Below are 18,241 nucleotides of genomic sequence, written 5' to 3'. Positions count from 1 at the left end.
AGGCCACACACTGTGTTGAGGGAGAGCTTCTCTGTTACAAGTTATGGAGAATATTCCCCCATTTTGAGATCCCACAGTGTCCTCAACCTTGTTTGTGAACAGCCGTTACTTGGAGGAAGAAAACCCGAGGGATGTCTAGTAGGATTCTCCCTCTGCATGGACCTCAGATACGTCCTTGTGTAAAAAGCAAGCTTAGGCGATGGAAGGATATTACCAAATCAGTGGTTTTCAGACTTTTTCTTAAAATAAATCTTATGCAAAAACTCAATATTTAAAACTGCTAAAACCACGGTGCTTTGGAATACAGTGGGGAAGGGGAACTTACCCTTCCTATAGGATGTGAAGCAGATCTGTAGAACAAACTTAGAGAACCACAAGGCTGGGTCGGCTGAGATTAACTGTAGCTCGGACATCTGTGGATTTCTGAGCCCGGGACCCGACAGGAGAGAAGCACAAGGAGAGACTGCAAGGCTGGTGACAGCTGAACTGCCTCTCACAGCTGCCGGGGTGAGGGTGGGAGAAGCAGCTTGGAGGACACAAAGGCTCTGCAGGAAGAGAAAGACACTTTCAAGCAACTTGTCGTTTCAAAGAACAGAAAAAGAACTCTAGGAAATTAAAAATGTGATAACATTTTTTATTTTAGAAACATCTCCCCATTTCGATAGCTCAGAAAGATTTCACCATCTAAGGAGAGGCTTTGCTGACTGCCTTCCCAGCAGGAATCTGCCCCAGCGTTCTCTGTCACATCATTTTTACCTTCTGGTCTTATCTTGTTTCCCTGTCTCTCACAAGGAAAATGTTAGCCTGAGAATGGAAGTACCTGATCTTCCTGTTTCACAGTTATATCCTGAGGACCTACAGGAACTTGATGTATACGTATTTGTTACATAAAAGAGTCATAAACAATTCATAATGACTGTAATATATGATTCAAAGAAGAAAGAATACACAGGAAACAAGGCTGTAGAGATGGACAAAGACCAAATCATAGACAATCCCCTAAGGACTTTAATAGGTAATAACATGATTAAATCCACATTTTATGAAGATTGTTTTGGCTCCAGTGTGGAGGAGGATCTGAAGAGGGTGCACACAGAGGCAGGAGGACTACTGAAATCATCCTGGCTAAAAGAAAAATAGAGGGTGGGGGGGGTCCAAGATGACGGCAGAGTATACAACAATCAACCAGAATGACCACTAAATAGACTAGTTGACAAAAATCTTATAGCCAGGGATTTACGGAAGAAGCCGCATCTGGACTGGTAGGAAGGGCCGAGGGAAGAGCTGGCCCCACACCCACCTGTGACGGCTGAGAATCCAGAGGGCTATCTCAGCTGCAAACCACCCTCCTTCCCCTGACCAGGGAGCATGGGGTCTCAACCCCAAGCAGAGCTCCCAGTCCAGAGCATCAGAGCTGGGAAGAGGAGCCCACACAACACCTGGCTTCAAAAATCCGTGGAGATTCTGTTTACCAGGGAAAGTGCAGATTTGGGAATAGTTGGCATAGAGGTGGTAACTGAAAGTGTAGGAGTAAGTAAGATCACTGAGGGATAGCGTGTGGCATTAAAAGAAAAGAAACTAACACAAAATCTTGGAAAACACCAGCAATTTTAGATGTAAGAAGTGAGGTCTAAGGAGACTGACAGAGAATGAGCAAGGAGGAGATATAAGGGGTAAGGGAGAGGACAGTTGGTGGGTGAAGGCCAGGTTTCTGGTTGAGGAAACAGGGTGGATGGCGGTGCACTCGAGGAAGGGCGAGGGGGGCGCAGATCTGCGGAAGTACAGGCCTGTGTGGCGCACGGGAGGTTGGACGCACCTCCCCCGGGTGCAGCGGGAGTGCTTCAGAGCGGTGAACACCAGAGTCACACAGTGGTTGGCTCAGGTAGGAGGAGGGGCGAGGGGGACCAAGAAAGATGCACAGCAGGTTGCAGTGTTTGTTTCTTGAGCTGTTTGGTGGGTCCACAGATGTTCTTTATGTTCTCTAGACTTTGCTATGTCTGAAATCTTTTGTTAACAATAATATATGGTACTTCATCTAGAGCAGCGATTGTCAACCAGTGTGCTGCAAAAATTCTTAAAACATGCAATACCTGCCTATTTAGTCAGGGGCACTGACCGCTTCTCCTTTAGATTGTCAAATAAAAAAAAATGACAACCAAAAACAAGAATGGCCGTCTGGTGTGAATGCCCTGTCTTGAATCATGAATATATAGATCATACAATAGCATCTTATTGGTCATGTTGCATAAGATTGCATCTGATTGGTTAATTCTTGGTACCAGAAATCCTTATATACAAGTATAGGCACCTGATTTTTTACAAGTCACTTGGGAACAAAAAGGGTAAGCAAGTTACTTTTTTTTTTTTTATAAATCAGTCACAATTATGCTTTTTTTGTCACATTGACAAAAAATATATTTTTTAGTGTGCTGCTGAATTCTACTTAATTAGTTTATGTATGCCATGGGATGAGAAAGGTTGAAAATCGCTGAGGTAAGGTTAAGAGGCCTTGGCATCTGGAAAGATACAGATGACTCAGCCATAATCTCGGGCTGCAGCAGTGAGTCAGATGTTTTGTCACATGTGTAGAAAAGGTTGTGAGTGAGTTTAGAAAGCCTGCCAACTTACCCTCAGAGAAGAACCGGCCTGTCCTCGGTTACTGAGAAGCTTCCTGGCTCCTTGCCAGTACTGCCGAGTCAACACCTGAGGCAGAAGCCCGTGACACAGTAGAGTCACCACTGTGTAGTCTCAGGTACATTGCTTAACCTCCGTGAGCCTCGATTTTCTCCAAAAATTAGAATAAATACCACTATCCCCACAGGTTTGCTAAAAAGATTAAGTTACCTGTGGATATAAAGTGTTTTGTGCAATGAAGAAGTGTTAGACACTAGATTTACGTGAGTTCCCTTTCCTCCTGGAATAAACTGGAGGAAGTCCTGACCGGAGCCAGAAGAGGAGCAAGAATCTGGAAGCACTCTTGCTTCCCAGGTCAGGGCCCCTACCTTCTCCATGCCGTGAGTCCGGCTTGCAGCCCGGTGCTCCTGGCTGAGCAGTGAGATCTTACTGAAGACCTCTGTGTTTCCTCATGGCCTCCACTCCACTTACGCATTAGGGTTTCCAGGGCAATTTACCAAGACCTACAGCTTTGCTTAAAAGTTAGGCCCACCGAGGAGAAACAAGGACCCAAGCACCATTCATCTTAGCTGTCTCTGAGCAGCTCCTTAAAGCACACAATCAGGCATTAGCACAGCAGGCTCCTTAGTATCAAGCTGAGAGTTAAAACTAGAGGCAAAAACTGTGGTCCTGGCACTGGGGTCCGTTCTTTCCTGGAGTTACAGGACACAGGAAGCGACCTCCCCTCCCGCTATTAGCGTGAGCAGAAAAGGCCTTACTGCGCACTGGCAGCCTGCAGACTTGTGTGATACAGTGGTCTCTGTCCTTCCCCTCCAGCGTGAGCACACACAACACTTTCAGTAAAGTCCTTATCTTGGAGTTTCCTTCTGGACAGAGGGGAAGGTGTATTGGCTTGAAGTTTTTTCAAAGTGCCTCAGCTGTGCTAGTGGAGGTGACTTGTGACTGCAGCAGTGGTTATGGGGAGCAGTTGAAGGAACAAGTGGGAGAAAAGAGCTTCCCTCTCACTGAGCATGTTGTCAGGTGTTCATCTCAGAGCCTTTGCCCGGCCCTCAGGAGAGCCCCCAGCTTCCCATCAGTCAACCCTCTTTTTCCCTATCACGTCTGCAGACTGTACAGTAGAGGTTTATGTGTCTTAGAGGGCATTACAATAGAAAAGAAAAGCAACATGGGAGGTTCTGAAGACCTCGGTCCGACCTGCTAGACATAAGGAGAACCCAGGCTATCCATTGCTATGGGACTCTGACCCCAGTCGTTCCAGCCTCCTCCTTCCAGAAATGGTTCCCACTCACATCCCAGATTCCAGAATAGCCAGTTAGTAGTCTCTAATTATGGCTGCTTGAGTTTCTGTTGACTGTTTTTTGTCTGCTGACTGTGTTTATACTTTCCTAGCTCCAGAGCGTGCTTTCATGGGCCCTTAAAACTGCTGAGCAGGAAGCATCCCCCCATTTCCCCTTGGAAAAAGAAAGGAGACTTTTCAGTGACACACTGGTAGCCAGCTGCAAGCCTGCTGTGTCCCAGGAGCCTGTGTATCTGAAGTTGTCTATACTTCCTTACTATTCTGCTGGGGAGAATTTTCCCCAGGGAGCAGGAACCACTCTGACTTCTGACTGGACTGCTTTGCCTAAGGCAGAGGGCAGGTTGGAAAGCTCTGGAAGGTCCCTTAATGTCCACCTAGTGAGTATATCCTGTGTTTGAGCAAAAAACAAACAAACTAACTAACTAACGCTGTCTCTGCCCATCTCTAGCCCATACAACAGAGGTGCTGTGGCTTTGGCCTTTTACTGCTTTCCAGCAGGGAAGGATAGACATGAACAAAGATTCTGGAATGCCATAAAGCTCTAGTTGGGTTGTTTGTTTGTTTGTGTGTTTGTTTGTTTGGGGTGTTTTGGGGTAGGGTTTTTTTTGTTTTGTTTTGTTTCTGGCATTTTACTAAAGTTTTGGCATTTAGGAGAATCTTTTTTAATAGGCTGCACATCAATAATTTTAGCCCTTGGAATGTCCCTTCTCCATCCCCCAGCCTCCTAGGTTGCCTGAGGATTTTTCCTCAGTCGGTGTCTTGTTTTTTTCATTCTTGGGGGGAAAATTTTTTTTAATTATTTATTTTTTACATAGAGGGAAAGGGAAGGAGAAAGAGGGAGAGAAACATCAGTATGAGAGAGAAATGTTGATCAGCTGCTTCTTGTACATGTCCTGACTGGGGACCGAACCCACAACCCAGATGTGTGCCCTGACTGGGACTCAAATTGGCAACCTTTCGTTTTGTGGGACGACACCCAACCAGCTGAGCCACACTGGCCAGGGCTGTTGTGTTTGTTTTGTTTTGTTTTGTTTTGTTTACATGGAAGCTCACACCCTTCTTACTCACCTCCTTCCTCCCTCCATCTGACCCTGACTCTTTAGGACACTGAATATCATCTTGTTAAGGCTCCTTCCAGAGCCATCTCAGCTCTGCAAAGCAGCTTGGCAGTTCCAGGCTTCCTCCAGCCTTTTCTCCCCTATTTATTTGTATGGTATTTTAGTTAAATGTATGGATTCTGGAGTCAGGCAGACCTAGAATTGAATCTGCTACTTGGCAGTTACGTGGTTTTATATAAATGGTTTAAGTGGTTTAGGTAAATTCTTTGTTGCCTTATCTATAAAATGTGGTTATTTCTATTACATCAGAGGTAAAAATCATACTCCCATAATCATCTAGGAAGCTTTTGTTTTTTAAGATTTTATTTATCTATTTTTAGAGCGAGGGGAAGGGAGGGAGAGAGGGAAATGTCAATGTGTGGTTGCCTCTTGTGCGTCCCCTGCTGGGGACCTGTCCTGCAACCCAGGCATGTGCCCTGACTGGGAATCAGACCCATTTGGTTCACAGGCCAGCACTCAATCCGCTGAGCCACACCAGCCAGGTAGGAAACTATTTTTTCCTAATTAATTACATAAGGCCCTTCATCCTAGACCTACCAAAAGGTTGATGGGGGCCAGCACATCGAGAATGGGGTGTTTTTTTTTTTTTTTTGCTATTTTTAACATTACCCAGGTGATTTTTCTGATGAAATGGCTAGATTTGTAAGTCACTCCTGTAATATACATGGAATATTTAGCATAGTATCTGGCATAAAATAGGTATGCAGTAAGTGCTAGAGAAGATTTTCAAAATCTCTCTTTCCTCTCACCCACCAGACTTTAAGAGCCAGGAAGATACTCCTTAAACACATTTAAATGTTAAGAGCCAACAGTACTGCTTGTGGGAGTGTGGCTTTAGGGCCTGGAGTGGTCTTTCATAGGGCATGCAGATAGTTTGAAAGGCATCCTTTTTCTCTCAGTGAATATGGTTTTAACCACAGTCTGTTTTGAGAGCTGCAGGGCACCCATTATTTCCACAGCTGACCTCCTAGGAAGATTCACAGGACCTGAGCTGTCAATGAAATTTGGCATATATTCCCAGGTGAGGGGCAGGAGGGACAGGTCAGCCTGGGGACCAGCACCAGCTTCCGCCCCCAGCTAAAGGAGGAAAGGGCAGATGGAATTTAGGTCTGGAGTGCCTAAAGATCTGAAACCAGAGTGTCTGCTCTTTTCAGGCTGTTGGGAGAAAGGTCACCATGAGCATATCCACGCTGTGGATTTCCCTAAAGCCAGGTCTTTCCTCGACCCAGCTGAGCCCTTCTGTCTTCTAGTGATACTTCAGGCCTGTAACCATTAACTGAACTGACTGGCTGTTCCTCGCCTGTGGAGAAGCCAGCACCCCCAGCCCACAGTGGTGAACATGGTGATGGAGCCGAGCACTCCCTAACTTAGCTACTACTGTGTTACAGATGCAACATCTGGGGTAGTGTCATCTGCAACAACGCTGTGATCGAGAAGGGAGCAGACATCAAGGACTGCCTAATTGGAAATGGCCAGAGGATTGAAGCCAAAGGTAAACAAAACCCAAACTGCAATCACAGATGCCATGCTTTACCTGTCACTCTGGCACAGGTAGTACTCGGTGCTGGTGAGGGTTAGGGCTCAAACACATGCATGCACTGCAGGGAAGAACATGAACCAATGGGTTACTCTTGCAGGGGGATCGACATCATTGTCAAATTGTTTAAATTTGACTTATTTCCATTTTTAGGAATTTATCTTATAGAGAAGCTCATATATGTATGTATTCTTACTATCCAAAAGTTTAAAACATACCAAAAAGGTCGAATGGCCCTGCTGGGCACTAATAGTTTGCAAGGACTCTTGGATAGGGAAGAGAAGGGCCAGTGACCTAACAGAGGCTCTGGCCCTGTGAAGTCCGTGCGCGCATCGTCTGACCTGGTGTGACAGTTCAGGGAGGTGGTCCCACAGACTCCTGGCTTGGAAGAGGTTAGCAATTTCTTCGAAAACCACCCACTCAGAGCCATTCTCAGCCCCTAAGAGGTGATGTTATGAGCTGTGCTGTTAGCTCACTCTGCTGTATAGCTGTAGAAGGAGTATATAATGCTTGAGAGACATACAAGCATCAGGGTGTCCCTGCTAGGCTGGGGAAATTTGAATGGCCCATAATCTGGCTGCATGTTTTTTAGCTAAAAAACGGGCAAAGCTCAAGACCAATAAGAACAGTTCATTCCTTTTGAGATTATTCCTAAACCTAAAATAGAGTGGAGCAAGAGAGTTGCTGAAGGAATGAACCCCACCAATTCTGTACTGGTAGAAGCCACATCGTTTTCCTTCTCCCCAATAAATAAAGGCCTTCTTCATGTTTTCCTCCTTTCCCTTTATGAAGTCGCACACTCCGCTTTTGAGCTTTAGAATCAAACAGACCTGGGTTCACATCTCAGCTGTGCAATTCAATAGATGTGCACCAGGTTAAATTTTTTAAACTTTTAAAATATTTATTTTTAGAGAAAGGGGCAGGGAGGGAGAAAGACAGGGAGAGAATCATCAATGTGAGAGAGAAAAATTGATCGATTGCCTCCCATTCATGCCCTGACCTGGGACCAAACCCACAACCTAGGCATGTTCCCTAACTGGAAATCAAACCCATGACCTTTCACTTTGCAGACGACAGCTAGCCAACTCAGCCACACCAGTCAGGACGAGGTTAAATTTTTAATCTCTAGGCCTCAGGTTTTCAAAACTAGAAAAATTGAGACAATAATACCAATCTTGATTTTTAGGAGAATTAAACACAGTTAAATGTGGTGAGGAGCACACACAACTCCTGCAGCACGCCAACGGGCTTAGAGTCCCTGGCACACACTGAGCGGTTGTGCCTCTCCGTGCCTGTGCATGTGCCCCTTCCCTCCCTGGAGTCCTTTCTTGAAGACTCTGCTCAAGTGTTCTCCTCTCTGCAGAGCCTTCCCTGACTCGTCCCCTGACCCCCTGCAGCCACACTGAGCATTCCTTCCTCTTCTGCATCCCTGCACGTTGTCCATACCTTTATTAAAGTACTTTCACAAGTTATGGCAATAATCTATGAGTCTGCCTTCCCTACTAGACTAAGGTCTTCAAGGGCAAAGATTGACTTATTCTAATTTGTATCCCTAGCTCTCAGAGCAGGTCCTGGTTTACAGTAGATGCTGGGGAGGGGCGGGGGCATGAGATGAATGAATGATTTGGATCCATAAAGCGTAGTGTGGGGAAATTCAGGGCAGAAAGGACTCCAGGAGATAGTTGCAATTATCATGAGATCTCTCCTTGCTTTTTTCCTAAACTTCTGCCAATAAAAGAACCACATGCAACACTGATAACTGAACCAGGGAGATGTGACCCTGGCCTGAAACCAGCCTTCTCTCTTACTTCTCTTCTTGAGACTGGGTACAACCCTCCTCCTCGCTGCCTTTCTATTCACATTCCAAGCGCTTTCTTCCTCTACATGTGAGAATTGTCATTTCTGAAAGGCCTTTCCTGGGTGTCATCAGTTTACCAATAAGGTTCTTTGTTACAAGCATCATAACCTCACTCTGATTTAAGCTGAAAAAGACATCATTGAAAAGATGCTAGCTCACAGCTCTATAATGGCTGCAGAATCAAGCTTAGAAAATAAATTATAGCCTGACTGGTGTAACTCAGTGTGTTGAGCATTGTCCTGCAAACTTAAAGGTTGCTGGTTCAACTCCCAGTCAGGGTGCATGCCTGGGTTGCAGACCAGGTCCCTGGTTGGGACACATGAGAGGCAACTGATCAATGTTGCTCTTGAACATCTGTGTTCCCCTCTCTCTCTTTCTCTCTCCCTTCCCCCTCTCTAAAAATAAATAAACAAAATCTTAAAAAAGAAAGAAAGAAAAGGAGTTACAGCCAGGATTTCTACCCCAAGCCATTCTGGTGAAGACACTGCTGCCATTCCCACCAAACACTGAACAGCTCGCACTTCTCCAACCACCAGCAACCCCAGAGTGGATTCTCTCTGCTTCCTGCTTCTTTGTATCAGCAGTTCCCAACCCAAGGTTTGAGGTGCAGCACCTGATAGGTCAAGCCAGTGTCATGTGCTCATGCCCTAGCTTCAAGGAAGACTGGTATTTTTCGTGTAATTACTGGCAGACAGACTCCGCCCAGCGTCTTACCTGAGAACACTTGAGCAGGAGTGTTGGTCAGCAGCAACGCACCAGCTGTGAGCACTTTCTGCTGTGGTCACGTGCAAGCTGAGGGTATGAGCCTCAGTGAGAGGGCGGGGACGCTGGAGGCATGGATGGCACTGTCCTCCTGGAATGCTGTTGGCTTTCAACTGTTGCTTACAGCTTTAAGATGTTTTCACGTACACTGTCTTACTGGATTCTGGTGGAAGCCCTCTACCTGGGATTGATTACTGACCCATTTGGTGAAGTGGAAACAGACTTTGAAAAGTTAAAATTTACCCAAGGTACAGAGCTCGTAGGTGACAAAAATGGGCCTTCAGCCCAAGTATTGCCAAATATCCTTTAAGCAGACCAAAGGAAGAAGCCACTCCTGGCTTGCCCAGCAGAATTTGATCAGTGATACCCCGTTTCTCCTTTTAGTCCATCTTTCCAAGACCATAGGAAAATACGTATTTGGCCTCCATGCCCAAGCTCTTTCTGATCTTAAGGAACCTCAGGCCTTAGCTCTTTCCTCCTGTTCAACGTATGAGCTCACCAAGGCCTACCCTGAGGCTGCAAAGAAACTTGTTTCTTGGGTAGCTGGATCCTATTGGTAGTTTCTTAAAAACAGGATTCAGAACCCCCCAGCCCTTTCTCCGACTCCATGGAAGGCCTTGGAAGGGGTCCCCACTGTTTCAAAAGCAGCTGTTCAGCTGGTCTGTGGAGCTGCTTTGTTATCCTTGCCTTCCCTGCCTCATTGTATTTCTCTGTCCTTTGTTCTCTTCTGTTTGGGCTTGTGACCCCCACACAGTGTTTCTTCCACCTCCTTCCTGCCTCTTTGTCTTGGTAAACTATCTCCTGCCCCTCGAAAAGCAGAGACATCCCCCACTGCTTATTTCTTTCGTCCCTCCTGGAGCCAGGAGCTGCTTCCTTTTGTTGTTTTTAAAAGCGTTTACTCCATAGGCTTATTTGAGTGAGTGAACTCCATTTGCCAGCGCCCTAAAGGTCCCTCCTTTCTTGCCTGCTGGAACCTGGAATTTCAGTTTCTGCTTCTTCTCTTCCCCATTTCCAACACAGTAATGGCGCTGCTCCCTTTTACTTTGCAAGAGCACCTCAAACTGAGGGTTTGAGGCACAGCCTCTCCCACCAGGGAGCACAGGGCTGGGCTTCAAGTAGCTCCTGGGCTTTCTGGCTCGAACACTATGTGCCCATTATTTTTAGCAGGAAGACCCCTTAATGGTCCTCCTGAAGGAGAGGTGGCCTGGGAAGTTCTCTAGTGAACTACAGAAGCCCAACACTCCTGGCTCCGTCCTCTGTACTGAGGGCCCCGTGCACCCAGTGCAGTAGTCAGCACCTTCCTGCTACAAGCTCTTCTGGCCTGTCACCTGTTCCCACCATCACTTTTCTCTGAGGCTGAGCCATGTGGATAAAGCAAACTCCTAGTCATCGGTGTAGCACTCAAAACCAGTTCCTAAGGATGACCCAGACAAACATCAAGCAGCTCAGGTCTTCACTAGCAAAGAGAGGGCACAGTCCCCAGTCAGTCTTCCTCTCATAGAGTGATTCCAGGAAAAAACATTCATCCTCAGAAGCAATTCTGTCCCTCTCCAAAGTCCAGTCACTTGCATACCACAGAGTCACCGTATCCACAGCAGTCTCTTATCCCAAAAATGTGACTCTCGTAATCCAGTGTAGGCCTTTCTACCATATTCTGACTCTACCAGCAGAACCAGCCACCTCTGACAGTTCTGGCTTTTCTCACTCGACCACATCAGGCTCAGTTAATGAGATCTCTGGCAAAAACCCTGGTAACTGAATTTGACCTCCTGCTCAAGCCAATAGAAAAGCCACAGCCAACAAAGTCAATATCTGGGAGACTCTAATTGGACGCTTCATCTGAGTCTCGTATCACTGTCAGCAAGGGAACTTGCATCTCCCTCCTGGCACCAGAGGGGTCAGTCTTTTGGCCATGAAAGTAGACCTGATGGGTGCGTGGGTCAAGCCCGGGCTGCCCGGAATCCTTCCCAGCTTCCCGAAAGTGCAGCTTATCATGTGTGACTTGTCATTCCCTTCTGTCCCGTTGTGTTTTCCCCAACTTACCATCCTCCCTTGTGCTCTCACCTTTAAGATCTTTCCCAGCCTGATTCTAGCCCAGAACTTTTCCAGCGTGTCTGTTGGAGCCTTCTTCCAACCCTGGCACAGAACTAGAACTGTTTGTCACTCCCCTCCAGACTCCCCCCACTCCTTACTGAATCTTCATGAAAATACATCTACCTCCAATATACCAGATATAGTGAGTTTTCTCCCATCCCCAGGCCAACAGCAGACCAGAGGGCAGAGAAGAGTAGGGAGGGCAGGCCAGTGAAGGCTCGGGTGTTTTTGGAACCTGGCAGAGCACAGGAAAGCATCATCTGCCCCAGCCGGGCACCGCATTGGCCCTTCTGGTCTGGAGCTCTGAGGGTCAAGAAGAACCATAGTTGGAACTGGTACTGTCTTCAGAACAGCCCAGTGTCCCTGGAGACTAAGAAGAGACTGGATGAAGAAAGAGCAAATGTCAGGGTCTAGAGAGGACAGGATGAGGCTGACTCATGGCTTCATAGGGAAAAAGATAAAGTAGAGCTTTTGGAGGTGCCCTGGGAAGCTAACCAGAAAAGTATTTCCTTTGTTCTTTTCTGGTCAGTCTTATCTCAAGGGTGGAGCCTGACTGACAGTCACGCTCCAGCCCAGCGCAGCCCGAGGGGATTTGGCAGCCTGAGCTGTCCGGGCCTCCTCCCCATTCCTCTCCCCAGAGAGGAAGGAGATGGCCCTGAAGCGTGAAAAGGAGCACTTCCCCGGGCAAGAGGACACAGGCCAGCGCCAGCCCTTGCTGTAATCTCTGTTGAGTACTTATCCAGCCACCACACTGCGCTCTTTACAGCACTTATTTTACTGAACCCCCACAACTTTGTGAAGAAATTAAAGCTCAAAGGCGTGGAATAGTTTGCTCAAAGTCTAATTCGAACTCAAGTCTTGATGACTCAGAAGCTCTTTCCTCTCCTGCCTTGTCACTTTTTCTTCCTCTCTTTCCTATCTCTTTCTCCTTACATGAGATTGCCTCTCTCTGCTGAGGTGCCATACAGCAAACGTGAAAGACGTAGACCTAGCTTTCTCTTCCCATGGAGAAAGTGAGAGAAATAAGCCTGCGGATTCTGGATCCCCAGGCACCGTTGCCCTAATGCACGAGATGTGTCCATTATAATCCCTTTAAGAAGGAGATTGGATGCCTTCTTTGTTATATATGCTTCTTTCCCTGTATCTGTGCTCTCACTTAACCCCCAAAACACCCAAACATTCAACAAAGAGTTACTGCCTACCATATTCTAGGCTCTAGTAGGGCATGTATAAAAGTGAGTAAGGCGTCCCTCTTGCTGTCCAGCTGCTCACAACCTGTTTAGAGAGACAGATGAGTAAAGAAAAAAGTAAAGTCTCACAGATATCATAGGTATCGGGGTTTAGAGCATAAAATAAAAATTGGTCAGTTCTTGGCACAAGGGTCAAGAACACAATCTTAATGGAAGAAATTAAGGGTAAATCTTGAAATTTTTGGCTATTTGCCGAATATACAAAAGGGAAAAATCTCTCAAGCAAAGGGGAACCATGTAAGTAAGCAAGTACCTAATGTGTTGGAAACTGGAAATCATTTGGAAAATCTGGAATATAGGGTACAAGGGAGATGTAGCAAAAAAGCAAAACTAGAAAAGTGAGCAGAACAGAAGACATGTCTGAAATCTCAAGGTCTCCAAAGATTCAGTGAGAAGCCCCCTTTCTGGTGACAGAGCAGAAGGAGGCTCCGGCTGTGGGCCGTATGAGCCCACCCAAACACCTCTCAATGTCAGACTGGATCCTGTCACCACAGGTGTTCATTTTGCTGCAGCAGAGCCTTCTGAGACTGAGGTAGAGCCTCAGGAATGCCAAAACATCTGCCCCACCCATTCAGGTCACCCTCAAGCCCCCAAGTGTGGCAAGAAAAGTACTAGACCTCTAGAGGCCGTGGGAAGCTGCTCCAGGAAGAAGACATTTCAGCCGGCTGGTCAACCCAACAGAATCCTGAAACACTCCTCTCTTGCACCTGCCCCATATCTGTAGACAAGAAATAGACCTGACACTCCTGCTTCCCCTGTCCCTTTCCATTGGTTCCCTGCCTCCTTTCTGTAGGTCTTGTTCCTTGAAAGCTAACCCTCTTCTCACCTTTCATCACATCACTAGTCAGCTCCCAGGGCATTCCTTTAAATATATCGAGGGTTCACAGCATTCCTCTTCCCTCCCTCTTTCTTTTCCAAACATTGCAGACAACTTAAATACATTCATTAGTAAAACATCCAACCCTTCTGCTTCATAATTTCCTGAACTTCTCTACTCCACCAACTTCCACCTCCTGTCAGCTGTAGCTCTCTACTTATATAATAACCGTCACCCCGAGTCTCTGAGATCTTTCGTGTGCCGGTGGCTGTGCTGAACACTGGGGTGCAACCATAAATGCACTGCCCCTGCCCTCAAGAGCCTCACTGAAGTAGGAGAGAGTGATATAATGATGTAGAGACAGAGGTGTGTATTAGGCAGTATGTTTTCACAAAGCAGAACACAGTTCAAAAGGGAAGACGTCCCATAGTGGAGGTGCTCGATTAGGGCATTTAGGGTAGATTGTGCTGGGGGAGAAAGGCATGGTGGAGCCGCATGTGCTGCGGTCTAGAGCTATAAAACAGCATGGCTTTAGGTGCAAATGGAGAATGGTGGAAGGTGGAGCTAAAGAGGAGGGGGACAAGAGCCAGGTCACGGAGGGTCATGTGAGTTTGAACTTGACAAAAATAATAGCAGCCCCTATGCATCGAGCACCCAGTGATTCTTTAACTCGTTGAACCCTCACACAACCCTGTGCAGTCAGCACTATTATTTCCATGTTACGTGTGAGGCATCTCCCTTTTCCCTTCGGATGTCTTTGTGTAACCACTTAGTCTCATTTGTCCTCGCTCTTTTCCCTCATTTCCTATCCCCAAGCCACAGCACAGTATTTCATGTTGCCCTTTCATACATCTTTATGTTTTTGCTCATGTTCTTTTTTTATTATTGTTATTGACTTTAGAGAGAGAGAGAGAAACACCGATTTGTTGTTCCACTCAGGCATTCATTGATTGCTTCTCATGTGCGCCCTGACCCGGGGGATCCAACCCGCAGCCTTGGCATTGGGCCGATGTTCTACCAATTGAGCGGCCCAGCCACGGCGCTCGTGTTGTTCTAATAGCCCAGAATGCCTTCCCTTTGATACGCTGCCTGAAAAAACCCTACTCATCATTTAAGACCCAGCTCCGGTTCCCCGCCTGTGTGAAATCTCCCCAAAAGCCAGGTGTACAGAGTCAGTCCCCCCAGCCGTGCGGAAGATACTGTCTCTCCTGTACTCCCTTTGGCAAGCTGTGTTGCCAAGAGCTTCTCAAGAGCAGAGCCACCCAGGAGAGGAATAAATGTTTATAAACAAAGGATTAGAAGTAATTGGGTTTGAAATGACATCTTTTGCTGACAGTTTTCAAATGACCTTTTCCTTTTCTTTTATAGCCAAACGAGTGAATGAGGTGATCGTGGGAAATGACCAGCTCATGGAAATCTGAGTTCTGAGCAAGTCAGACGCCTTCCTCTTGGCCCCCAGAACCACAGGTGTCGGCTGGCCCATCTGTTGGACTCTGTATTTATTTCCCAATAAAGAAGGGCTCCCAAAGGCATGCTGGAGACTACGGAGTAGTGCCACACCCCATGTCAGGGGGCCTCCAGGGAGACGTACTGTGTGTCCATCAGTCACGTGGTAACACCATCTAGATCCAATGTGGGGGACAAACTAGGACGCAGTGGCCTACCTCCCGTGTACCGAAGTTACTGGGCGCGGGCAGCGGCTGTCCAATGGTAAAGCTCCTCATAGGGCAACTTTCAGCCTGGCTGGTCTAGCCCTAGTCCATAAAAGCATATCCCACCTGGAAGGATCTGAAAGTACTTCAGTCCCTGGCCCATAAGCCTACCACTGGCAGTGCCACCTCTGCATGTCATGCTCCCTGTGCTGCTACCGGTTTGGGGCAGCCTGGCCCTGAGCCTCAGCCTGGGACTTAATGCTCTGCCTCTATACCTGCCACACTGATCCCCGGCCCCTGCCATCACCCCACCCCAGCCTCACCCTCTAACTCCTGCCATCCTCCCCCACCCTCCCAGTCTGTAGCCGCTTTCTGTGGTTCAACTACTGCCCCTCGGAGACTCTTAAAGCAAGCAGAAGGCAGCCCTTCCCTGGCCATCAAGTATATCCTCACCGGCTTTAGTGGAGCAAGAGCAATAAAAGAAAGCGATGATCTGAGAAGCCAGACCCCTTCCCACCTCCTCTTAGCGTGGTCTGTTCAGCCTGGAACTTCCATCATGGTTTGCAGTTCTTTCTGACTCTTCTCCAGCTGTATTTCTTTCTTTATGCCTTAATTATACAGACTCTCCTGCTCAGGTCATTGAGAAATGGGATTTCCATACTCACCGCTCTTCTAGAGTCCTATCCACCTTCCCTTTACCCCCCACTCCCGAACACATGTGCACTCTGCTCCTGCCGTCCCTGCACTGCTTGTACAACCTGTAGGAGTTCGGTGGAAGATGAAAGTGCTTCCTGGGGTGAGGTTTCACCACCCAGAGCTAACAAAGTGAAGGTTTCTCTTGATGTGCTCACTGTGGGTGGCAGCAATTAGAAAAGTACTGGTTTCTACATTACTTCAGAAATCTGAAGTCTCAAGTTCATTTGAGCGATCTCGCCTGCATCTCAGTGCTGCTCTCACTGAATGAGCGAGAGACTGAGTGAGCAGGGGAGCACGCCTTCCCCGGGGGCCGCCCACCTCCACCTGCCGTCGCGGGAGCTCTAAAGCTCCACCTTCTTCCACTGGTCAGAACAAGGTCCCTGAAAGTTTGTTCTGATCAGACAGGAGCTGAGATGGCCCAGCAGAACTGGTTGAATAGGACTGCAGTGGAGGTGGGAATGAAGAGCTAGGGTGGTACCCAAGGCACTGAAATTAAGTCTGTGGGGTCCAGATGAGGCTGCAGGCAGTCCTGGCCTGGATGGAAGAAGACCTGCCCTTGCAGTGCGGTTTGGCTTTGGCCAGGTCACCGTCTCTCCTCTGCCCCGAGTTTCCCCCATCTGTGGACGGGATAGTTGGACTGAACCCGGGAGAGAGAGTAATACCAATTTGTTGTTGTTCCACTTATTTATGTATTCATTGGTTGCTTCTTGTATGTGCCCTGACCAGGGATTGAACCCACAACCTTGGCATATCGGGTCAACGGTCCAACCAACTGAGCCACTCTGCCAGGGCTGGACTGGGTAACTTTCAAAGGCCCTTTCTATTCTCAGGTCTTGTCACCTTGCTCCCAGAGTTTTCTTGCCCTTGAGGTCTGGGTAGCCCAAGAGACCAGAAGACTGCTCCTTGACCACAGAAAGGGGATGGAGTTAGGTAGGTTTGAGGGAGGAGAAGGGATTGGTTAAACTGTCTCAGGGGTTTCCCATACCTCTTCTTGATCTTTCCCACTGAGCCCTTAGAACCCCTTACAGTAAGTAGAGGAAAAACCTCTTCCTTCCTTTGCACAAGCCTATAAGCAGCCCCTTCACCAGGAAACAGACGAGAACTGGGGGAGACAGACAAGGCAAGATTCCCCCAGGAAGGCCTTGCTGAGTTTGAGTCCCAGCTGAGAGCAGCCCCCAGCTCAGGACACTGCTGCTATTGTCTCTAATAATTGCAGGCCTGGCTGGTTGCCCGAGATGCTTTGATTTCTCTTCTTTTTGCTCTATTTGTCTGCCAGAAGGCAGGGACAGTTTTTGTTTTCTTTTGGCAGCAGCTACAGAGGGTTTGGGTATGTCTGAAATAGAGTGCACAACTGAATATTCACAGGCTGGCTACCTCTCTGTGGGACAGAAGCCAGCAGGGCCAGACAGGAAAAGTATTGATGGGATCTGCCCAGCCCCTTATCCGTGACGCTCCGATGGAGGTGGAGGTGGCAGAGAGGAAGAAGGGGGCCTTCAGTGACAGATCAGGGGGACTCTGGGGAGGTGTGGAGGAACAGGGTCCTGGGAGCTCACCAGGTCAGACAGAATTTGATGGCTACCACTCTAGGAATTTCTCCTCCACCACCACCTCACCCCGACCTCCTGACAAGAGCTCCCTGAGGTTCTAAGGGAACTGACTGCCAAGGTTGCCCTCCAAGCATTTTCCCAAGGCCAGAGGCTAAACTTCTCAGTCCTTCACCACAACACTCTTCCTGTCTCACTCCCTCCCACAGAGGAGTGAGAGGGAATCGTCTGTAGCTGGAGCCCCGAGAGCAGTCCAGGGCCTGAATGGAGCCCCGAGAGCAGTACTTGGCCTAGTTCAGGAGCTGTTTCTGTTCCAGAGAATTGCAGAGAGCATACTTTCTCTCTCCATAGCCACCCCTGCCCCTAAGGAGGAACATAAGCCAGGCCTTCTTATGCTGCTTTCTAAATAGTTAAATGTGTTTGAGGAGCGGGGAGAGGGGTGTGGGAGGGACCACCCAGACAGAAGGTCTAGAAAACAGCTCTGATGGAGCTGACAGGGAGGAAAAGAGGCTGGGCAGAGTGTGTTCTGCTGGAGGCCAGGATGACCTGTCCTCGACCTGAGCCGTCTGCCACCACCCAGAAGGATTGCGTCACAGCCTTTGCAATGGATAAGTGGGGAGATTCTGCTATGATTCTTAGCCTCTCTTCTTACCCCACCCTCAAGGTGCAGGGCACTCTCTGATCTCTGGTTGTAGCCTCTGGCACTGGAGACTTGACATAAACTATTGACCTAATGCTGTCAGTGGGGAAGGGGCATACATTGCCAGACTTGGCCCCTAAACTTAGTGGGTGACGGTAGGGACTGCCGGGGCCCCTTCATATCTCAGGGTCATTGACTCTACCTGGCTCAGGTGCCAAAAACTAGCCCAAAGCGTGATGAGTGAGAAACCTGGGGGAGTGTGGGGAAGACAGGCCTGCCCTGGCTCCTCACCCATGGACCCCACCCCACAGCCAGGCTGGTCACTTTACCCAGATTGAGAGA

At 48.0% G+C, this 18,241-nt stretch overlaps 1 protein-coding gene across 1 annotated transcript in view; it reads left to right on the top strand.

The window, feature by feature from the left end:
* Positions 1-15,516, top strand: part of EIF2B3 (eukaryotic translation initiation factor 2B subunit gamma) — a 116,884-nt gene extending 101,368 nt beyond the window's left edge. The window contains exons 11-12 of the mRNA XM_045859856.1: positions 6,438-6,541; positions 14,736-15,516. Of these exons, the coding sequence (XP_045715812.1) occupies positions 6,438-6,541; positions 14,736-14,788 (157 nt within the window). The 3' untranslated portion in view covers positions 14,789-15,516. The remainder of the gene's footprint in view (positions 1-6,437; positions 6,542-14,735) is intronic.
* The last annotated feature ends 2,725 nt before the right edge of the window (positions 15,517-18,241 follow it).

This window comes from Phyllostomus hastatus, unplaced genomic scaffold (assembly GCF_019186645.2).
Source record: "Phyllostomus hastatus isolate PE091 unplaced genomic scaffold, TTU_PhHast_1.1 phas_scaffold_182, whole genome shotgun sequence".
In the NCBI taxonomy this organism is placed as follows: Eukaryota; Metazoa; Chordata; class Mammalia; order Chiroptera; family Phyllostomidae; genus Phyllostomus; species Phyllostomus hastatus.
This window is presented reverse-complemented; position numbering and strand designations above follow the sequence as displayed.